General features: G+C 35.0%; 1 protein-coding gene across 1 annotated transcript in view; it reads left to right on the top strand.

The window, feature by feature from the left end:
* Positions 1–5,188: 5,188 nt before the first annotated feature.
* Tmem232 (transmembrane protein 232) overlaps positions 5,189–25,006 on the top strand; it is a 192,945-nt gene continuing 173,127 nt past the window's right edge. The window contains exons 1-7 of the mRNA XM_077795632.1: positions 5,189–5,268; positions 6,706–6,817; positions 8,119–8,224; positions 10,898–11,055; positions 14,956–15,055; positions 17,772–17,935; positions 24,260–24,414. Coding sequence (XP_077651758.1) covers positions 5,189–5,268; positions 6,706–6,817; positions 8,119–8,224; positions 10,898–11,055; positions 14,956–15,055; positions 17,772–17,935; positions 24,260–24,414 — 875 coding nt within the window. The remainder of the gene's footprint in view (positions 5,269–6,705; positions 6,818–8,118; positions 8,225–10,897; positions 11,056–14,955; positions 15,056–17,771; positions 17,936–24,259; positions 24,415–25,006) is intronic.

The following is a 25,006-nucleotide window of genomic DNA, read 5'->3' as shown; positions in this document are numbered from 1 at the left end:
GCATTTTTTCATGTACTTGTTGATTGATTGTATGTCCTCCTCTGAGAAGTGTCTGTTCAGGTCCTTGGCCCATTTATTGATTGGGTTATTTGTTATCTTATTGTCTAATTTTTTGAGTTCTTTGTATATTCTGGTTATTAGGGCTCTATCTGAAGTGTGTGGAGTAAAGATTTGTTCCCAGGATGTAGGCTCCCTGTTTATCTCTCTTATTGTTTCTTTTGCTGAGAAAAAACTTTTTAGTTTGAGTAAGTCCCATTTGTTGATTCTATTTGTTAACTCTAGCGCTATGGGTGTCCTATTGAGGAATTTGGAGCCCGATCCCACAGCGTGTAGATCATAACCAACTTTTTCTTCTATCAGATGCCATGTCTCTGATTTAATATCAAGCTCCTTGATCCATTTTGAGTTAACTTTTGTGCACGGCGAGAGATAGGGATTCAGATTCATTTTGGTGCAAATGGATTTCCAGTTTTCCCAGCACCATTTGTTGAAGATGCTATCCTTCCTCCATTGCATGCTTTTAGCCCCTTTATCAAAAATAAGATAGTTGTAGTTTTGTGGATTGGTTACTGTGTCCTCTATTCTGTACCATTGGTCCACCCGCCTGTTTTGGTACCAGTACCATGCTGTTTTTGTTACTATTGCTCTGTAGTATAGTTTGAAGTCTGGTATGGCTATACCGCCTGATTCACACTTCCTGCTTAGTATTGTTTTTGCTATTCTGGGTCTTTTATTATTCCATATGAATTTCATGATTCTTTTATCGATTTCTACAAGATATGCTGTTGGGATTTTGATTGGCATTGCATTGAACTTATATAGGACTTTTGGTAATATCGCCATTTTGATGATGTTAGTTCTGCCTATCCATGAGCAGGGTATATTTTTCCATCTTCTAAGGTCTTCTTCTATGTCTTTCTTTAGGGTTCTGTAATTTTCATTGTGTAAATCTTTCACCTCTTTTGTTAGGTTGATTCCCAAGTATTTTATTTTTGGGGGGATATTGTGAATGCAGTAGTTGTCCTCATTTCCGTTTCAGAGGATTTGTTGCTGATATACAGGAATGCCTTTGATTTATGCGTGTTGATCTTATATCCTGCCACTTTGCTGAATTCATTTATTAGCTCTAATAGCTTCTTTGTAGACCCTTTTGGGTCTGCTAGGTATAGAATCATATCATCTGCAAATAGTGATAATTTAAGTTCTTCTTTTCCTATTTTTATGCCTTTAATTTCTTTTGTCTGCCTAATTGCTCTGGCCAGTGTTTCGAGGACTATGTTGAACAGAAGTGGTGAGAGAGGGCATCCCTGTCTTGTACCAGATCTTAGAGGGAATGCCTTCAATTTTTCTCCATTCAGAATGATGCTGGCCTGTGGCTTATCATAGATTGCTTTTACAATGTTGAGGTATGATCCAGTTATCCCTAATTTTTCTAGAGTTTTGAACATAAAGGGATGCTGTACTTTGTCGAAAGCTTTTTCTGCATCTATCGAGATGATCATATGGTTCTTATTTTTAAGTCTATTGATGTGGTGGATAACATTTATTGATTTCCGTATATTGAACCAACCTTGCATACCAGGGATGAATCCTACTTGATCATGGTGTATAATTTTTTTGATATGTATTTGAATCCGATTCGCCAGAATTTTATTGAGGATTTTTGCATCAAGGTTCATTAGAGATATTGGTCTGTAGTTTTCTTTCTTTGAAGTGTCTTTGTCTGGTTTCGGAATCAGGGTGATGTTGGCCTCGTAGAACGAATTTGGAAGTTCTCCCTCTTTTTCTATTTCCTGAAATAGCTTGAAAAGTATTGGTGTTAGTTCCTCTTTAAAGGTTTTGTAAAACTCTGCTGTATACCCATCCGGTCCTGGGCTTTTCTTAGTTGGTAGTCTTTTGATGGTTTCTTCTATTTCCTCTATTGTTATTGGTCTGTTTAGGTTGTCTATGTCCTCCTGACTCTATCTGGGCAGATCATAAGACTTAAGGAATTTATCTATGCCTTCACTATCTTCTATTTTATTGGAGTATAAGGATTCAAAATAATTTCTGATTATCATTTGTATTTCTGAAGTGTCTGTTGTGATATTGCCTTTTTCATCCCGTATGCTAGTAATTTGGGTTCTCTCTCTTCTTCTCTTCGTTAGTATGGCTAAGGGTCTGTCAATTTTATTTATTTTTTCAAAAAACCAACTTTTAGTTTTGTCGATTTTTTCAATTGTTTCTTTTGTTTCAATTTCATTAATTTCAGCTCTGATTTTAATTATTTCTTGCCTTCTACTTCTTTTGCTGTTGTTTTGCTCTTCTTTTTCTAGGATTTTGAGATGAAGTATGAGATCATTTATTTGTTGGTTTTTTTCTTTTTTTGAGGAATGAACTCCAAGCAATGAATTTTCCTCTTAGAACTGCTTTCAATGTGTCCCATAGATTCCGATATGTTGTGTCTGTGTTTTCATTTGACTCTAGGAATTTTTTAATTTCCTCCTTAATGTCTTCTAGAACCCATTGATCATTAAGCAACCTATTGTTCATTCTCCAGGTGATGCTTGATTTTTCTTTCCTTCTTTTATCATTGATTTTCAGTTTCATTCCATTATGATCAGATAAGATGCATGGTATTATCTCTACCCCTTTATATTGTCTAAGAGTTGCCCTGTGACATAATATATGGTCTATTTTTGAGAAGGTTCCATGTGCTGCTGAGAAAAAAGTGTAATTACTTGATGTTGGGTGGTATAGTCTATATATGTCAATTAAGTCTAGGTTATTAATTATGTTATTGAGTTCTATAGTTTCCTTATTTAACTTTTGTTTGGAAGATCTGTCCAGTGGTGAGAGAGGTGTATTAAAGTCTCCCATGATTATTGTATGGTGGTCTATTAGACTCTTGAACTTGAGAAGCCTTTGCTTGATGAACATAGCAGCACTGTTGTTTGGGGCATATATATTTATGATTGTTATGTCTTGTTGGTGTATGGTTCCCTTGAGCAATATGAAGTGTCCTTCTTTATCCCTTTTGATTAACTTTGGCTTGAAATCTATTTTATTAGATATGAGTATGGACACTCCTGCTTGTTTCCGCAGTCCATATGAGTGGTATGATTTTTCCCACCCTTTCACCTTCAGTCTATGAATATCTTTTCCTATCAGATGCGTCTCCTGTAGGCAGCATATTGTTGGGTCTTGTTTTGTGATCCATTCTACTAGCCTGTGTCTCTTAATTGGTGAGTTTAAGCCATTAACATTTAAGGTTATTATTGAGATATGATTTGTTCTTCCAGCCATATTTGTTTATTGATGTTACTAAACCTGATTTGTTATCCTCTTTGACTACTTTCCCCCCTTTACTGTCCTACCTCCCATTGTTGGTTTTCAATGTTATTTTCCATTTCTTCTTCCTGTAATGTTTTGCCAAGGATTTTTTGAAGAGATGGTTTTTAGCTGCGAATTCTTTTAACTTTTGTTTATCATGGAAGGTTTTAAATTCATCTTCTATCCTGAAGCTTAATTTCGCCGGATACACGATTCTTGGTTGGAACCCGTTTTCTTTCAGTGTTTGAAATATGTTATTCCAGGATCTTCTAGCTTTCAGAGTCTGTGTTGAGAGATCAGCTGTTATCCTGACTGGTTTACCCCTAAATGTAATCTGCTTTCTTTCTCTTGCAGCTTTTAAAATTCTCTCCTTATTCTGTATGTTGGACATCTTCATTATAATGTGTCTAGGTGTGGATCTCTTATGATTTTGCACCATCGGCGTCCTGTAGGCTTCTAGGATTTGGGATTCTGTCACATTCTTCATGTCTGGGAAGTTTTCTTGTATTATTTCACTGAATAGATTGCTTAATCCTTTGGTTTGGAGCTCTGTGCCTTCCTGTATCCCAATGACTCTTAAGTTTGGTCTTTTGATATTATCCCATAGCTCTTGAATGTTCTGCTCATGGTTTCTTAGTAGACTTGCTAAGCTATCTATGTTCTTTTCAAGTTGAAATACTCTGTCTTCATTGTCTGATATTCTATCTTCTAAGTGATCCACTCTGCTGGTAGTATTCTCAATTGAGTTTTTAAGTTGGTTTATTGTTTCCTGCATTTCTAGTATTTCTATTTGTTTGTTTTTTATTACCTCTATCTCCCTGTGAAATTGATCTTTTACTTCCTGGATTTGTTTGTCAATGTGATCTTTCATTGTCTGATTTTGCTGTCTCATGTCTTCCTTGAGACTCCAGATCATCTGAAGCATATATATCCTGAACTCTTTATCTGATATTCCATCTGTTGCAGCTATTACCTCTTCTAAAGTTGAGTTGACCTGCATTGCTTGTGATCCTTTCTTTCCTTGTCTTTTCATACTGCACGCGCTTCTTTCTGCTTGGTGCAACTGTTGTGTTTTTGAAATTTACTAGCCTAAAATCACCTCTTCCGTAACTGAATGAGCTGTGATCAGTAGAACATGGGGATGATTACATCATCTCTCTGAAATGGCGGCTGCTGTCCTCCTCTGTGGTCCGACCAGTGTCTGGAACCAAATTAGACCGCTTCTCTCCTCTGTCTCAAAGCTGAAACTCAGCCCTAAGCGCTGCCAAAGTCCTAGCGCCAAACCGCTAGAGGCCGTTCACAGACTCATGCCTGCGGGGCCCAGTCCAGCCGCCGCCGTGACCTGCGGGATTGTGTCCCTGATCCGAGTTGCTCCGAACCGGCTGGAGGGGGGTGGGGTGGTAGGAGTGTGGATCCTAGCGCTGAACCACCTGAGGCCGATCCCAGACTCAGCCCTGCAGGGCCCAGATCAGCCGCCGCCGTGACCGGCGGGATTGTGTCCCTGATCCGCGTTGCCGAGATTCAGTCGCCTGGGACAAACTGACCCCTCACACAGACTTACTAGTTATCGGCAGGTCTCCTTCCAGAGGAATATTGTTAGAAGATCTTCAGCAGGTCCCATGCAAGTGTATTTATGTGTCTCTCTGATCCTGTTACTGCGGAGGTATAGAAAATGCTGCTTGCTCGCCGGCCGCCATGTTGGATCCTCAGGAGATGGGTTTTTAAACCCTTCAGAATTTGACAAAGGTCAAGTTAAAATGGAGCTTTTATTTCCTCAGGAGTTCCTAGCATATCTCAATATTTTGGCCTCTTAGGAAGAAATAAAATTTCTATGCCTGATTACTCCAAAGCAATAAGCAAGTCAAAGACAAGCAAAATGTCGCCAATCAAAGCAAACACTGTTCCCAATGTAAGTGATAAGTGCCCAATCTCAGCTTCTATTTGCTTTGGTGTTTGGTTTGTAGGTAGTACTTGGTTACTGTCACTAGTTTGACATTTATATGCTTTTCCTCATGTCCTCCTATTAAAGTCATATTGTGGAGTTAGAGCTTCCACCCATGAATTCCGGGGGTGCGAGGATCAGACATTCAGGCCATAACATGCACCATTCTGGAACTGCACGTGAAGGCGCCGCCAGCTCACCTGTGCCTTTTAATGTCACATTTAATCTCATGCTCATGTTAAATTCTGTGTTACATTACTGTAATCACTAAATTGCAATCCTCTTTTCATACAACCTCAAATTATTTGTGCCAATTCTTTTTGAAATACTCTTCTGAAATGTCTAGTATCTACATTTTCCTCAGTAGGTCCTTTCATTCATAATACTTTAGATATTATATGTGTGCTGATGATTCAAATATTGATATATCTAATCTGAACCCTTCTCCTGATATTCAAGTTCATAGATATATCTGGCTGCCTATTTTCTCATCTTTACTGGTATGACAAGAAGTCACTTCAAACACAGCATGCCTAAATTCTGAACTTATTCTCTTACCTTACCCGAAATCTGCATCTCTACAATTTTTCTCATCTCAATAAGTAGCAATTCTGTCCTCCCAGTTTGCTCAGTCAAATGTGATTCCTTTCTTTCCTTCATGCTTAATTTCTAGTTAATTGGCCAGACTAGTGGATAATGTCAAAATATGTCCTTTATTCAAACACTTAATTCTTTACTTACATTGTTCTTATTCTAATCAAAATCATCATTACTTCTTACCTAAGCACTTGTGTGGCTGCCCTGTCTGATATTTCCACTTTCCCATACTCCAATTCTCAGTTTAGCATTAGAGTGATCCTGCATGACTTAACTAAGTCATGCAACTCCTCTTAGCAAAACCCTGCAATAGCTTCCCCCTGCATACGGAACTAATATGGATGGCTACTTGGTACTTACTGGACCTTCATATTTCTTTTGTCTCTTGCTTACTTCAGTCTAGCATGGTTATTCTGATTTCACTTGCAAGAAGAAATAAAGATTTAGCTTAATTTAAATCAACAGATTAATGTAAGGTGATAAATCAGTCTTCAACATAATTGAAGTTGTGATGGATTTTATCTATTAAGAAAGCATATGACAAAAAGACTTCTAGAAACCTTTTCAGAAACATTTTCTGAGAGTCTATAAAGAAAGGTCTTTGATAATGGGAATTTCTTCCAATTTCTTCCTCAATCAAAGAGCATGACAAAACCAGTCTAGGAGGGATTGCACATATACTTTTTTATTTTTCAGATTTTTGTATGTGTGTGTGTGTGTGTGTGTGTGTGTGTGTGTGTGAAACATTCTCATTGAAAAGGTACTTTTTCTAGAAACTTTGTATACTTATCCATTAGTAGATGATTAATTAAAATTTGAAAATAATAGCTATAATAATTGATTTTTTTGTTTAGGTTCCTATTTCCAGTCAGTGCAAATTTCATTTTGAAATTCAATCAAACACAGGATCCAGCAGAGGAGAACAAATTGTTGGAACATGCTAGAAAAAACATTCTCAGATGTAAGGTAATTGTAAACTTATTCCCTAATGTGTAAATTGTCTTTTCTAACGAGGGAAATATTACATATTCTAGAATACTGAAAGAAAAAAGAACACACATACAACTTTCTTTAATTATAAATAGGCATAGATAAAATGATAACGCAAATTAAAGATAAAAAGATTATAACCAAATAATTTAATGCCAAATGCCTTTCTGTATGAAATGTCCCCACAGATTAGTAGATAATATAGCTGTTGATACCAGTTGAAGAACTCCCAGCAAAACATCAAAGCCTGACAAACAAGTATTGATTACAAAATCCCACTTAAAAAAAAGTTTAGCCAAGATACTGTGTCACAAAGAGAAAAGAGAACCTTCTAAACCTTTATTATACACACACAAAGTACTCTGTTCTTTCTTTGTAATAAACCATTCTTCACCTCACTTGTGAAAAATACATTTTTAAAGAGTATGACATTAATTTTCAAATTTTCAAACAGATCTAAACAGAACAGAAAGTGAAATAAATTCTTACCTTCCCTTTCCTACATTAAATTCACTATAAGTTTGACAGAGAAATGTCATTTTGTCATATGATATTACTTCACTGCGGAATAATTCATGAAATAAAAGCTGTACAAAACTGAGACATAATGTTAAGTCACTTTTTTGGTGGTGATTGCTATTTTCCATTTTGTGGTTATTTATTTAAAACATACTTTATATATTTGAATTTTTTGGAAAAATACATTTAAAATATTTGATTACAAAGCGCATACTTCTAACAAATGTGCATGCAGACATGTGCCAGGAGCTACCTTTGTCAGGAAGCTTTTTTTCCAACTGACCAACTGCTCCCTGAGGCAGCCTTAGGAGTGGCCAGGATAATAAGGGAGGTGGGATAATCTACGTCACTTCCCTCCTTTTCATTAGCATGGATCCATCAACATTGTAGTAGCCAGAGTTTTCCAGCAAAGCAGCATCAAACTTGTTTTTTAATATGTTTTCTTATAAGACAAGAGACACATTCTCTTGGGAAAATGAGGTAGAAGTAAACCCTCGAAAGCAGAATGACAATTGTTTTAGAAAATGATGAATAATATTTCTCAGAATATTAATAATCTCTACTTGCCACACTGATACAATTTGCAAAAAAAAAAGTCAAAAACACAAATAATTAAAACAAAATTATAAAGTTGTATACAACTCTGGCCACATAACACTAGCATCATAGAAGGACTTTCAGAATATAATTAAGAAATAATAAAAATAAACAAATACATTTGAAGATTCTGTTTGCTTTTTTCATGCTTCCAATAACAGAGAAAATTGGGTCTCAAAACCTTGGGTTCTGGGAAGCATGTTCATCTTCCTGCTGCATGGGTTGAAGTAATGTATCTGTCTCAGTGCAAAGGAGAAATCCAAGAAGGTATGTGCTCTATCTAAGCTCTTTTGAACAATTCAGGTTTTTTTTTGTTGTTGTTTTGTTTTGTTTTTGTTTTTGTTTTTTTGTAGATTAGCAGTTAATACATAATTTGAGACCTTTTGATTTTTGGAAATTTTGCAGAAGTCAAGAAAAAGTTTCCATTCTCCATCAAAATATCTCATAATGTTTAATTATAAAAGTTCTTTTTGTAATTTTGAATCCATGAGTTTTATTGTTCAACTTTTTAATTACAAAATTGTTTTAAATCTTTAGTTCTTTTCTAAAATCAACAACTTATCAAAAAGTAATATAAAGTGTCACTTGGTGATTCCAATTACATTATTTATTATATGTTAAAATAACTTGTTTCTGTATTTTGTAATCCTTAGCATAAAATATTAGTCTAATGGTCTTCATGTTTTACTTATATTAAACAGCAAGTTGTACTCATTGCTTTTTCATTTATCTTTTCTCATTTATTATATCTTCTTTCAAATGCCCTCTAACCAATCTGGAAAAGAAATTTAATAACATTATTTTTGAGAGGCTGAAATTCATTTTATCGTTATCCTCATAAGGTCAGAGGCTATTTCCCCATGTAAATTGGGATTTGTCATGTTGCCTGGAAGCTTCAAGCAACAGGAAGAGGCAAAATTATTTTGTATTTAACTTGCCTTTAATGACTCTTCACTGTGGACACTGCCAGTCCACAGACTGACCTCTATTAAAATGTTTAAATGATATTGAGGAAAGCACTTTTGGTGTACCATCAACCAGCAGCCATTTGCTCTTCATTCATTTGAACTTCGGTTTTGTTCAGGCATCCTGTAGTCCTGTGATTCTGCTCTTTGCCCTGAATCAGGGAGGGAAGGGTGGCTGGTCTAAGTTAATTATAGCAATTCTTATTAATTTGCTAGTGATTAGATCATGAGTAGTGACATGATCTGGTCCAGCCCAAAGGAATGTAAACACAGGTGTGTTAGTAGTATTTGTTTTTGAACATACAAGAATATTTTGGAAATAAAGCATCCTTTCTCTCCTCATACCCCTCCCCCCATTATTCCTGCCTGGTTAGCTTCATTAAGAACATGCTGTCTGGAGCATGTGTAGCCATCTCAGTTATGTACATCAGGGAACTAGGGGATTAAGAAATGTGCATACAGAGGGCAGCCATTAATCATTTCTGGAGTCTTTCCAACTCTGATCTTGTGAAATAAGACACAGCCTTAGTTTGCAGTTACTTTCTGTTGAATTGAATGCTACAAAACCAAAAGCATTTTTTTTTCTTTCAATACTGGGATTGAACACAGGGGCATTTTATCACTGAGCAATATCCTTAATCCCTTTTTAAAATGCCCTATGTATTTATTTATACAGGGTCTTGCTAAGTTACTGAGAATGGTTTCAAACTTGTAATACCCCTGCCTCATTCAACCTCCCAAGCCACTGGGATTACAGACCCAGTGAGCATAGCCCCAATGCATTTTAATTCATTCAGATATTAAATTCTTGGCTCAGGGTGTAACTCAGTGATAGAGCTCTTGCCTAGCATGTGTGATGCCCTGGGATCAATCCCTAGCACTGCATGTAAACACATACACACACAAACACACATATTAGATATTAAATGATGCCCTAAATATTGCTTCTTTTCACCATCTCCACAACTAAAATAACTTCCTAGGAGTTGTCCAGCCTATACTCTTTTCTGCTTCTTATCTGTAGTCTACTTTCAACTTAGTAGTGACCATGTGTAATACTTTTTAATTTTCAATGGCTTCTGATTTTATTAAAAATGAGTCCCAACTCTATAGCATGACCTACAGGGGCTCTATGGGATCTGATTGCTAAATGCTTGCAATGTATGCATTATGCTCCAGTCACACTGGCTTCCTTCCTATCTCTTGAACATGTTAAAGAGTTTTTCCTTTCCTCAAGTCCCTGCATTTGCTGTTCTTCCTTGGATAATTTACACCAAAACCCTTCTAATGACCTTGAGTTCCTATTTTTCTATAGGCACTTAGCCCTACTTTCCTCCTCCTTCAACATGAGTAGCCTTGTTTCCTCTGCTTCAGTTTTCCAGTCTTTTGTTCTTCTCTTTTATAGCATTTATCTTCAGGACTCCTTTTCATCAATAATTTTGTCTTATTTCTCTACCATTCCATATGTGACCTGTTGATCAATATAAACATGTTGGCTGTAATAGCTGGGGCTCCTTGGGCCTCTCTCTCTCTCTCTCTCTCTCTCTCTCTCTCTCTCTCTCTCTCTCCCTGCCTCCCTCTCTCAATCTGTGTGTGTGTCTCCCAATATGCTATATCATCATTTGAGTCCAGCTTCATGACTTGGACCTCCTACATGGCAGCTTAGGGTTCCAAAGCTAGTATCTTGAGATAGATAGACAGAAATCCAGGTGGAAACTATATTGTCTTTTCTGATTCAGCCTTGGAAATCACTGGGTGTCACTTTTGTGGGTTCTATTGGTTGAAGCATTCACAGGGCCTGCTTTAGGGAAGGGAACATTCACCTCTTGATGGGAAGGTGGAAAAGAATTTGAAAATGTGTTTAAAACCAGAATTGGAGGAGCAAATAGTTAATTGCAAGAATTAATTGTAGCATGTAGAAAAATAGGATGATTTTTAAATAACAAAGTTTCTACTTTTTTTTTAAACATTTCAGAAGCTTTAAATATGCTTCATGCTTCCCTGGACCATGCTTCCTTTGATTGTGATCATCTGCCTGCCTTGTTCTTTCTTGCGGAATCAGTTTTACACAGATTTTGTTGTGATGCATTTGTGAAGGTATTTTTATATTCAGTTGAAATAAAACTGGCAAAGGTACGTTTAAAAAAATTTTTAAAATACTTTTAATTGCTATATGCACTACATGTATCCAAATGACATCTGTTTTAGAATCAAAACAAGACATTTACTTTTATTATGGAACATTCTCCAGTTTGGTAATTTTAATCTTACCATAAATGTGAATAGTACATTATTGTTTGATATCCAAGTGCAAAGGGTTTGAGAAAATAAAATTTCACTAGCTATGTTAGAAAACATTTAATTAAAAATCAGGATAGTTACTGTTTTTTGAGTACATATAGATTTTTTTCCATTTAATGCATCTTTTAATGAATTTTTTTCTTCCTTTGCCATTTAAAAGTGCTGACATCTAACCTTAGTTTCTCAGCCTGAGAAGATGGGTGGTCCTCTCAGTACTCTATGCCATTTTAGAGATGTAAAGTGAGAAACCATCTTTGCATAGGTCATGTTTTATATGGTCCTGGAAGTCATATGGTTTCACTCCCTGTAATCATCCTGGTTAACTGTCACAAAATTTATTATTAGTCAAATAAATTTAGATACATTAATTAATTTGTTGAAAAGGAAGAAAAGAAAGGGTAGAAGGATTTCTTTAACATGTCATGTAGCATATATATGTGTATATATATGAAACAAGTAAAATTGACTATGCAAGGATCTATTATTCTTACTCAGTTTTGATCATCAATTGTTAGAAACCAAGCATGAGAGAATATTCATGAATCAGTCCATCAATAATACATTCTATGGAGGTTTTAGTTCTTATAAACTTAGCCTAACTGCTTTTCTACATGTATGGGAGTAAAAGTCTTAGAGAGACCACACAAGAGCAGATGAAGAGAGGAGATAAAAGAATTAAATGTGCAAAGAACTGAGACTTTGCACAGAAAGTTGGAAAAAAAGAATTAAGATGTCACCAAGAGCTGCCTTAGAATGGTGAGGTTATGATTTGGGATCTATATATTTGCATTTATAATAGAAAATATAGAAATATATATGTAGAAATATTAATATGAAATACACAAAACAAACACAAGCTTATTTATAATGGAAAAATTAAATGCAGTGAAATAAAAAATATAATGGATTGGAAAAACACTGAGCAAGTCTGGCTTATCTCTCCTTTCCTTCTTATGTTTTTTAGAGACCTTTCTCCATTTCTTGATTTTGTATTTCTTCTAGAAACAAAAATCACTACAAAGTACAGTTTCTTCCACTGAATGTATTGCTTGTACATCATGCACACTATGTCATTTTAATTTTTAAATTTTCCTGCATCTTCTTATCTTGAGGTTAGACAATTCACATAGGTTCTTATAGCAGCTGCAAAGGATCAGCATTTACCTCTGAGCTTTGCACACTGGTAAATGGCCTTAGATATGTTTGCCAATTACCTTTTATGTTATCTCACAATCGTCCTAAAAGTTGTGTGCTAGCATTATCAACCATTTCACAGATGAGAAAATTGTAGCACAGAAAGCTTACTGACTAAGCCAATGACTCAGCAAAAAGGGTTTAGAGTCCAGTGGAGTCTCAGCCATGATGCTACATGTGTACCTGGATCTCAGGTGTACTCATTTTAAAGCTTACTCTTTATTCTTTTGGCCAGTTTAAACTAGTTGGTGGAAGCAAGCATGACCTACGTACACTGTAGAATTTCATTATGTAACTCATTGGAAAATTTTCTTTTGTTCTTTTCTTTTTAACCGAAGGCTTAGTTGAAAGGTATTCCCATAGAGGCACCACATACCTCCATCTGCACCATTTTACTCCTCCTTTGATGAATTAACTCAGGTTTGGATAAAGCCAGAAATACATGATTCCCTAATATTGTTTCATTTAAGATTTTGTAAATGTATTCTTTCCTCTCCATCTACTTCTAAATGTAGAATCTTCTTAATTATTGAAGTCTGCTTATGGAAATGTAGAGAATAATATATAAACAACAGCAGTTTAATATATTTGGATATAAACATAGGTAGTACTTCTTAAGTTTCTATGGAAGATCATGAAACATAACCAACTATGAAAATATAACACATAATAAATATTGTCTAGCATTTCCATTTTAAAGTCAGCCCAAAAGGTAGAGAAGTGAAAAGAATGAAGAAGAGAGAAAGAAGTAAATGAAAATGAAAGGAAAGATAGGAAGACAGGGAAAGGAATAGAGAAGCAAGAATTCAGCCTAGAAGGCATGCTTGAATCCTCTAGTTACAGATAAAACATGTACAAAAATGACACACAGAGAATGACACAAAGAAAGTCCCAGGAATCCTGAGAGATGCGGAAAGGGAGAGTTTTCCATAAAGTCTGGCCTTCGGAATATTATAGGTAAAAGCTTTTAAAACCGTGTTTCCAAGCATAGTTATAACTAGGGATAACATCTGGGCCAGGTGAAATTCAAAACCAAATTGGAGGATAATACAGTATTTTCTATTTGTGCCATATTGAATTTTTTAGCATCAATTAATTCCTTTCAATATTTATATATATTCCTTTGAAAAATCCTCAATAATCCTCTTTCTGAATAGCTTTTTCATGCTTTGCCTGTAACTGTAGAAGTTGCTGCCTGTAATGCTCTCATGTAGACTACTGCAATATTCTTTTACATGGTCTGTTGATCTTCACGTCCTTCTCATTTAACTTCAATCTCCCAGAGAAACACAGTGCAATATAACAAAGTGGTCTAGATGAAGAGACTCCCTGAGCATGCCTTAGAAACATTTTGTTTTATTTTATAAGTCTATAAATAGTAGATGTTTATGATTTATAGAAACATTTCTTAATATTGATGGTTCATCCTGAAAATGTATTTTTAATGATAGAGGCTTATGATTAAAAACCAATTGAATTCCCAGCTATAAGTGAAATTTTATGGTTTATGGAATAGTACACACAATTGTGGGTTGAAAGTCCTGAGATGCCACTGATTTGCTTAAGAGTATTAGGTGAAGCACTGAGATGTGGTTAAATTAAACGATTTTATTTTATTTTAACATGCATATCTGATAATACCCTGTGTTACTGTTAAGAAAATTTGAGATATTTTTTCTCCCTCTCTCTCTCTCTCTCTCTCTCTCACACACACACACACACACACACACACACACACACACTCACACACGATAGTGACAACTATTGCTATTTATTTCTTCTCCAAGATTTAGTTACTTATAGTTTATTTATTTTTTATAGTTTTTGTGTTTCTTTTCCTAATTTTATGTGAAATTGTATTTATTATGCATTTTTTTGCAGATATGCCATTTTCTATAGTCTATGTAAAATAAACTATTTTTTATCTACATGTGTATTTTAAATGTCACAGAAATGAGGTTTTGCAGTGCTTACTTAGTAATGACATTATGAGGTTTTTTTTTTCATGAGAGAATAGGGAACTTGGTGAACCATACTATGTACATGCAGAATATTTATCAACACTGACTTAAATGGTGTTTTTCAAACTCTTTTCATTAAGACTCATAAGAAGAAATATACTTTGCATTGTGACCAAGCATGCATAAAATATACACTCACTTACATACTGAAAAAAAGGAATTCTGCAATACTTCATGATGTTTTCTCTTTATTTTTATTTTAAAAAATACCCTCACAGTTGATTTCACAACTCACTTCAGGAGCATGACCAGCAATTTGAAAAATGCTGTTGTAAAGGATATAGAACAAAATAGTATTCAGTATTGGTTATATGAAATGTAGAGATGATTTATAAAAGTTTTGTGGCTGAACTAGCATTTCAATCTTGATGTAAATGTTTTAAAATTATTTAAAATATGTAATATCAACAGTTTGAAGTTGTTTTTATCAAAAGTCAACATAATAATGAAATGGTTTATTTTCTATATGGTAAACATTCACTAATGCAATACAAAAAATGCTTTTCTCTTTTGACAGATTGGCTATTTGATCTTCTTACGACTTTTTATATTTTTCCTGCATGGTCACCTAGAAAGTTTTAAACAACATTTACTTAGGCTTCAACCATATTTATACGGTACAATATCTTTTATTTTAGACTTATAAATGTTTTATGTTACATTTTAAGAAGCTCTGTCACTATAAAAAGCATAAATTGTATTTTATTTTCATGAAAGATAATAGGTACAGTGTTAGCTTCTGAGACAGACTGCATTTGTTTGGCATTCACCCATCCTGCACTTACCATTTCTTTGTGGTGAGAACATTTAAAATCTATTCCCTTAGCAATTTTGAAACATACATTATTATTAACTGTAGCCACATGCTGTGCAATAGATCACTAGGACTCATGCCTCCTGTCTAGCTGAAAAATTGTACTCCTTGACTAATATCTCCCCTTTCCCAGACACCCTTCTCCTCCCCTTCCCATCTCTGGTAACCACTATTGTGCTCTGCTCTGCTTTATGCTTTCACCTAAGTGGATGATGATGATGATATATTTGTACTGGAGATTGAAACCAGGGGCGCTTTACCACCAACCACAATCCCAGCTCTTCTTGGTGTATTATTTAGAGACAGGGTCTCACTGAGTTTCTTAGGACCTTGCTAAGTTGCGGAGGCTGGCTTTGAACTTGCAAACCGCCTGCCTCAGCCTTCCGAGCTGCTGGGATTACAGGCATGCACCACCAGGCCCAGAGGATGATGATGTTTTGACTTAGTTTTCTCATCTCTAGCACTGCCTACTAACTGGATTTCAAAAAAGTTAAACTCACATTTTAGTCAGGTAAGCCTACTGTAGTTGCTGGATTGGAGTAAGGAGAGAGTGAGTGGATTCAGGAGGCCAGTTCAGCACATTGTACATAAACAGAATATTTCTTAGCACTATTCAAAACAATGATTTTCATACTGTTTTGATTAAGATCCATAGAAAGAAATATCCTTTGCACTGCAATGAGCACACACACAATATACATTCACTTACATACATAGAAAAAGGTGTTGCCATTGAAGAGAGGTTAAAGATGTGGACTATTTTAATGGGAATGGTATATTGTTAAATAGTTTTTTAAATAGTTAGAGATAAAAGAGACTGGATTGGTGACCAATTAGAGCTAGGATATATGTAACAAAGTGGGGAATTCAGGAGAAAGTAGATGTTTTACATATTGAATAAAAGGATCAAGATTTGGAGAAATATTGGGCACATTAAATTTGAAGGCCACAAGAGAAAGCTGAAACCTGGGAAATTTATTTTACAGTCATTTATTTGAATGTCCCTGAGATAACTTGAGGTGGGGGGACTAATTCTAGGAACTGAGTCTTGCAGAAGATAAACATTTAATGAATTATTGGAGTAACAGAGCCCACTAATAGAGAATTCAGGAAAGTAAAAGAGAGTAGTGACATCTAGATAGGAAAATTCAAGGAGATCGACATCATCAAGAGCTGCAGAAGTGTTAAAGAGCAGGAGCTCTGAAAAGCAGTAATGGGTTTCTGGAATCACTGATCTTGGGGCATTCCTCAGGGACAGGTGAGAACAAAATTCAGACTGGAGGCAAATGCTGAGGGAACATTTAAGTACTAGACAAAATTGTGAACTAACTATTTTTAAAAGTTGGAAATTGTGAACTATTTTAAAATGTTTATATTAATATAGAAATATGCCAGTAGTTTGGATGAAAAAAATCATATCCAAAGAAGAGATATGATAAGGGATGGGGAGATTCAAGATAAAACAAAGGAGATAATATTTGATGGGAAAAGTTGTTAAGGAGAGAACAGAGGGAATGGAGTTTGCACCCTACAAGTCCAAATAAGATATGAAACCCAGAGGAAGCTGTAGACTGGTAGAGCATGAATTCTTGTCTGTCATACTGCTTGTTCATTTCTTCAATATGATATAAATTGTAATTCCTTATAGTGTTTAGCATACTCACTTGTCAAATATTCAGCTGATAGGGGCAAATACATTTTTGAAAAAATACATGGATAAAACCTCATGTTCTTTTATTAGTTCAGTTATTGTAGGTATATCCCAAGAAAACCAGCACTTTTCTTTCATAAAGGGATAAATCCCCCCCACCTTTGCCCTCTTACCAAATACTGCTAGGTAGAGCCTTAGGCCACATCTCTAGCTTCAGCAACAGGCTGTGTCATTTACCTGAAACCATTAGCAGCTGCGGCCTATTTGTGTCATTGTCCAGTAGAAAGGGGCATCACTCATTTTTCCTCTGTGCAAATGGATTGAAACCCAAAGGTTATCTAAAAGTTTGTAGGAATCACAAACACAAGATGGTCCTGCTAAATTATCACATATTTGTATGTTAAATGATATGATTATTGTCTATATTTGAAGGATGTACTTTAAGAATCAATAACAACATCTTGAAATAAAATCAGAGAATGTGGGGTTAGAAATGACATTAATTTGTTTCTAGAATTGCAACTTCAAAGTATCTATTATGAATAGAGTGTATATTATAACTTGATTTATTTTCAGCTAGAGGCAACCAAGCATTGTTGAGCAGTAACAATATTTAATTGGGCATTCAACCGTTATGTAATGCCGATCTGAATTACATAAACTCCTATCTGAATTATTTATTTTGTAGTTTTTTATTACACCACCAGGGGGCAGACATACTATTGTAAATCTTGATTACTAGGTAAATGTTCAACAGTTCCAGCACCTAAATACTCAATTTAATTATACTTTAACAGATAAAAAATGAATGAAGTACAATGCAAGATATTACTGAAGTATTTTTCACAAATGATTTTTCTTACAATAGCACTTTCTTTCTCTGAAAAACCATATCACAAGTATCCAAGCATCTATTCAAATGTGCAATTCATCCTGAAAACATCAGAAATTATATGTAAAAGAGAACTTTCTGAATCAATCTTTATCCATGAGGAAAATGAGGAAGAATACAAGAACATAGATTCAGATGTGGTAGGTAATTTGACATGGTGCGCATATCTTGTATGATTTATATGATGATTGCCATGAATAATCATGCTTGTCAATTCAGCAGTCATTGCTGAAGATGAGTTCACTGCAGAGAGAGTGGGCAGTGATGGGATGAACACCACATACACTAATTTCATGCAACCATATGCACATTTCATGGCAAAGAGCCAATTGGATCAGTAGTAGGGCATCAATATGCACCAGTACTACTTTACATGGAGTAATGCCATAATACCTCTTCCCTATAGGTTTCATTTTAGTTTTTAGCTAAAATTACAACATGATTTAGATTGATAAATTAAAATTTCAAAATACTATGTTTTTATTAAAGGGAAAATATGTAAAGGCAGATTATTCATGAGATATGTGTAATATTTTATGTGTCTGTAATTCATATAGGGTAACGTTTAATATGCTCTCAAAATCAATGGAAAACTTTAAAAATATTTCAAATTAAGGAACTCAAATAATTCTTAAACCTCTCTTAATTATCTACTCAAATATTAATGATCAACCTTAGAGAACACAATCTATCCTAATTATGTAATTCCTTGGTAGGTACTAAACTATAATTATGCAAACACAAGTGCAATGTGCCATATAATTATACATACACCATTCAGATTGATATACTTCAAAGGACAAACTTCAGTCTCTGATGTAATAATGTCTTTATTTCCTTTCTTCACTTATCTTTCAAAAGAGATCAGTGAACACTTTGAAACCTTGATTCTTTCATTATTTTATTTTTTGATGCACAGTTATTATTTTATAGTTTATAAATAGAAAATTCATTTTTGAAAGTTTCTCAAAGAAGAAAAATGCTTTCAACATAATGAAGTTGAAACAATAGGAATTTGGGGGAAGATTCTATTTGCCAACAAGTCTATTTCTATGTGACCCACAGCTTTCCATGCTTTCTGTGGGCCTTTTCTAAAATTAGCTATAAATTAAATATGCAAGAAAAGACATTTCACCACATCTATTTGAACTCTTTCTAAGTGTTTTCTTTTTGGTTCATTATAGATGAACCATTTATATATTTGCTAAATAGTTTGAACCTTCTAGTAATAATTACCAATGAACATGAATTGTATCATTTTAAAGGAAGAGATCTTGTTTGTAAGTTTAAAAATGTTTTGATAATAAATACATAATATAAGTCACTGAGCACCAGAAAGAATACTGATCATGAAAAGAAAAGACCTGCTCATCAACTGGCACTGGGATCTGGAGGAGATTCATTAAACTTTCCATATCTCCATTTGCTTAGCTGTAAAAGTCTTCATCATCACCATCTTGTCATATCTGCCCTAACTCTTCTACAGGTGTTATAGTTTGGATATGAGGTGACCCCTAAAATCTCACATGTGAGACAAGGCAAGAAGATTCAGAAAAGAATGATTGGGTTGTGAGAGTCTTAACCCAACTGGTGAATTAATCCCCTGATAGGGATCAACTGAGTGGTAATTGAAGTGGTAGGGTGTGGCTGGAGGAAGTGGGACATGGCTTTGGGGTATATTTTTGTATCTGGCAAGTGGAGACCTCTCTCTGCTCTCTGATCATCATATGAGCTGCTTTCCTCCACCACACTCTTCTGCCTTGATGTCCTTGCCTTACCTTGAGCCCTGAGGAATGGAGCCTACTGTCAGTGTACAGAGACCTCTGAAACCATATGCCTTCAAATAAATATTTCCTCTTTAAATTGTTCTGGTCAGTTCCTTTTTGTCACAGCAGCAAAAAAGCTGACTAAAACAACAGGGTTGTGAGTTAAAAAAAATGTGCCTTGTATATTAAATGCTACGCAAATGTAAGTAATGATCATTGAAAAATAGGCATTCATTTTAACATAGACAGTTAAGTGTAATAATTTCATCTAAGCATGAGGCTATATTGACTTACTGTAGTGATTTCAGTGTTTTTCCTTTATACAAATAAGATGCCATGAAATCTTAGCAACCTGAATGTTGGTTATGAAGCTGGTGCACACACAGAGCAAGCAAATGGGAGCTAACTGCTGTACAGATCAGCCTGAATCGTAAGGGGCAAAACTGTCAACATAGAGAGGAACATATCTGCTTAGATGATACTTAGTCTCTTTCTGTGTCTTTTCCCACTTTGTAGAACAAAGGGCTTAAATTCAATTGCTCCTAAATTCTATTTCAGCTCTATCAATGTGATTCTCAGAGGGGATTATAACAGATTGTAGCCTATCAGGTTTATTGCCCTTTTTTTCCCCTCCTTCAATTACTTCATAATATGAAGGCTATAAAGGACAGTGTAACCACATTGCTATGAAATTGCTGATTCGGTAATCAGCACTGATTCAGAACTTGATTGCCATGCCTTAAAGTTTCCAGATTTCAGCCCAATTCCTCTGGAATCACTTAATCTACGCCAGCCTCCCCAGTTCAGTTAAGCATCTCCGGGTTCTATACCACCTTACTCAAACTGCTGGGAAGAGGAAGAGGAAAAAAGATAAAGTTGGAATATAAAAGACATTTATAGTCATCATTTATCCCTTCCTTATTAGTAGGACATTACAGTAGAGGATTTGTGAATTTATTCCTAGGAGACCTTATTCTCTGATAATATAAAAGGTCCATGGTAGCATCTTTTGGCCACTGTAAAACATTTTATCTTTTTAATTCATTGGGGCAAAAGCATAATTACTTAATTTGTTGTCCAACTATTGCTAACTGCTTTTAAAATTATGTAGGATTTATACATTACCATACACACAATATGGTGTTGGTTCTATTTAAGAATAGGAAATTTCTGGACTGGGGCTGCAACATAGTGGTATCATGCTTTCCTCACACTTGTGGTTCAATCCTCAGCACCACATAAAAACAAACGAACAAACAAAAAAAAGATGTTTCCTTTCCTCTCTTGCTGAACTCCATTTCTTGTTTTAATGTCCTTTTAAGTGATCCAGACACAGGGTTTTGATTGACTTTTACAAATGGTACACTTTAATTAGCTCTTCGGATTGAAGGACCAGAATGCTGGATTGAGTTTTCCATGCTCACCAGCAAAGCTGAATTTTCTAAGCACAGTTGTCATATGGTAATAATAACATGGTTTTTGGAGAAGGTAACTTTATCAGTGAAAATGGAATAGATTCTGTATTAAAGAGTTTTATCTGTTCTAAAGTACAAAAATTCCCTGAAAAAGGAGCTAACAGAGTTATGTGATGAGCAATCTCATCATCCAACACTTACAAGTATTCAGGAAACCGAAGCCACCACTTAAATTTAGGATATTTTATGCTGACTGTAATTGTAAATGGGCATTAGCAACTGGATTATGAGTATTTAAAGAACTTTTTTCTTTAAAATTAGGAGCATTATCCTGTGATTAATGCCCCGTAATCCAGGTAACAAGTTTGTATTGGAGAGGCCCTTTGGAGGCAATGTCAGCCATTCCCAAATGACTAAAACAAGGGTGAAACTCTGAAATCTGTATCTGAGCAGCCATGATAGAGCTCATGCTTCAAAGCTCATTTATGTTTTAGAAGCTTGGGCAGACACTCAGGGTTTACGTACTTCAATTTTCATAAAGTTCAAGGTGATGTGGTTATCCAAATTCTTAGCTGTCTGATAGCACTTCCAGCAATGAGCTTCTCAAAGTAGGCCTTGCACAAGCTGCAACTGGCAGTCAAAGCTGGGCAGCAAGGCAGGAGGTGAAAGAACTGTAGCAAGCAGTTAAATAAAAAATTAAGGAAGGAAAGAAGTGAGTCATTTAATGCCGTGGTCGGTACCAAACGTTAGATTTGGTGAAAGATTAGTCTAGTCCCAACTTCTCTTCCCTTTCTTTTTTTTTTTTTTTTTTGTCTAATTTCCAAACCATCACAGAATGATGATATTATAAAATGTAATAATAATGAATTACTGAAAAAAGAATATTAAAATTATAAAAACACATTGTAATTTTTATCAGACTGAATGTTAATAATTATTATGTCAATATGTTGTGAAAATTTTTAATTATATATTCTTCATTTCTCTAGTATTAAAGAGTTGGCAAACCACATTTTTCTGCCAATCACATCTAGATTAGGAGTGACTTGGTGTAAAGGCAAAGAACTCTACACCACTCAAGAACTCCCAGACCATTCTCCCTCTTGGTCTTCTACATTGATGATGTCCATGTCAACTGTATTAAATCACATAATCATCATTATTTTATTAATATTAATTGGGTAAAATTGATCTTGATGATTCGAGTACCCTTAAGACAAAGTGGACAGGAGCAGATCTGCAGTTAGCACATTGGGTTTATTATTTGTTGTAGAGAGAACCCTCATCACTAGGAACCACAGGATGTTTCAGCAAGAGACATCCTATCCTGTGGTAGGACTTGAACTGTGAGTGATTGGGAGAAGATTGAGGGAGAAAGGCTTCTCTCTAGATGGGATGCTGTTGGAAAGTAGTGGCAACTGGATGATCAAGAATTTTGTGAATAAGGGCTGGGATTGTAGCTCAGCGGTAGAGCGCTTGTCTAGCACGTGCAAGGCCCTGGGTTTGATTCTCAGCACCACTTAAAGATAAATAAATTAAATAAAGGTATTGTGTTTAATTACTTCTAAAAAATAAATGCTTTAAAAAAAGAATTTTGTGAATGATTCAGTGACTTTGCTTTTGCCTATGCTTGGGAAAATAATTATCAGATGGCTTTGTTGATTTATTATAGTATCAGAGTAATATTACCTGAGTTTGGTATTTTGTGAATTATGTTCAACAGGAGATCAAAATGATCTAGCTGAGAGCACCAGACCAGACTGTAATAATACATTGTCAAATCAGTCCAGACGTCAGAGGCTGCTTTTTACTTCTCAATGATGAGTAGGAATGGCATCATAAAAAATTGAAAATAAAACTAAAATCTTGTTCATTGTCTAAATCCTGATTTTTTTTTCATTAAAGACACTCAGGAATTTTCTCTGGTGATGATACAGATGTGTTAACACAAGTATATTTCAAGTAACTGAATATTCTATGTAGCCATGCAATATTTGTGATTTAAAAAGAAATAGTAATAATAGTAATGATAACTAAATAGAATGCATTGATTGTTGACAAAGTCACCCCAAAGTTTCAAAACCTACCTACTGACCATTTTATTCAGAATAAGTTTGTAACCTGACAACTGTCAGACATCTAAACTGAGACACCTAGGGCAGTGTGGGAAGAGAATCTCATTTATGTGAGTTCTGCTTTTTGTATGGGGTATACCACAAAGCAGAAAATTGAGTTATGTGTGCATTTACTGAAGTCAGCATGTCTCAGTCTGATACCTTACATTACTTTAAAATAGAACTTTTCTGTGGAATATTCTAATATTCTACACATTGATTTGTTTCCATTTGCCTTTCTGAGTTATTATTCCCCAGAGTCAGTAAGCTCATGCAGACTGTGTCTTACTCATGCCTTTATCTCTAGCAGGTAGCAGAGTTCCTGACATAAAGCGAATCAATACACATCTGCAGTACTTAACTAATTAGTTTACTAGAAAGCTAAAATGTCTTAGTTTGAATTTATGTATGAACTTCTGACCTGTCTTAAGAGTGCTCAACATGAAATCATCTTTAAATTGTAGTTGTGATGTTCTTTTATGTGACAAGAATTATGAGGCCCTGTATATTCGAAGTGTTTCTTTTTAACAGCACAAAATATCAACTAAGTTGGCGATATGGGCACATGTGTATTTGGATCTTTACGACTCAATGGGAGTGCCATGTCATCATTGAATACCAATTATTTCAGTGGACCAATTAGATCTAAAACTGCCAGGAAGCACTCTGAGAAATAAAACAAAGCAATAGTAGCCCATTTGTTATCTGAATTTGTAGGCTTTTAAAACACTTACTTGACAGTGACCATGTCCTGTGGGGCATATATTTTTCTCCTTAAGGTGGAAATTCACAGCAAATTCTAGCTTGCTGTCTGATCTTTGTTCAAACTTTCCCCTATCCACTCTTGCTCACGTGTCAGGAAGAACTGAGTCACACAGAGTGTAAGAAACATAATCTAGTCTAGCAGCTGTCCCTCAGAGGATGCAGGATTCTTGTCATATTTGTAGAATGGATATCATGGAACACAAGGGACCCATTTGAAAAATAGATACCTTAGGTTCAGATTGATTACTTATACTTACAAAAATATTCTCACATAAATTACTTCACCTGGTGAAACTTCAAGTGTAAGAGAATATGCATTTTCATTTGTATATTTAAAATTTATTTTCATGTTGTTCAAGTCAAAGAATTTTTTCCCTAGATATATTTTTATGTTTTAATTCCAGGAACATTTGCCATTTAATCCAGGAGGATATGAAGTTAGCCACCTGCTCTGGCATTGTGTGGCTGTTTGGTCTTGTGTTCAGAATAATAGTCCTCAGCTGAATAATGTGCTTGAGCATCTCATCTTCCATAAAAAGCAGCTTCAAAAGAAATGCTGGTAAGGGTGATTCTATAAATCCAAAGGAACTCATGAAGAAACCTTTGTGCTTAAATGTTAAATAACCTTTGTATTTAAATGTTAATCACACCTCAGTTGACTATGAAAAAAATTTATAATCGCAGTTCTAAAGACAAGAGCAATTTATTTATTTTGTATTAGTTCATTTTATCAATGACTCCCCTCTCTCTCTCTTTTCTCTCTCTCTCTCTCTCTCTCTCTCTCTCTCTCTCTCTCTCTCTCTCTCTCGATATGCATGTATCCTTTATTTTCCATGTTACTAAAGAACAACATTTATAGTTGGGGGAAATATACTAAAATTCTATTTTTTAATGAGTCTCACTAGGAAATGTTGGTTCCTTCCAGCACATGTGCTAATTTAAGAAGGGAAATAGATGTTTTGTAGTATTACAAAAGAAGGCATGGGCTCAATGGAAGTAAATTGTTTTCCTTTAATAGACAAATAATAATTATATATATTTATAGGGTACAATATACTTTACAATGTGTAAACCTTGTGGAATGATTAAATCAAGCTAATTAATATATCTTATCTTTCTTTTGTGCTGGGATATTTAAAATCTACTCTCAG

The sequence above is a fragment of the Urocitellus parryii genome, chromosome 1, assembly GCF_045843805.1.
Source record: "Urocitellus parryii isolate mUroPar1 chromosome 1, mUroPar1.hap1, whole genome shotgun sequence".
NCBI lineage: Eukaryota > Metazoa > Chordata > Mammalia > Rodentia > Sciuridae > Urocitellus > Urocitellus parryii.
The sequence above is the reverse complement of the archived record's forward strand: the minus strand, read 5'-3'. Positions and strand labels throughout refer to the sequence as shown.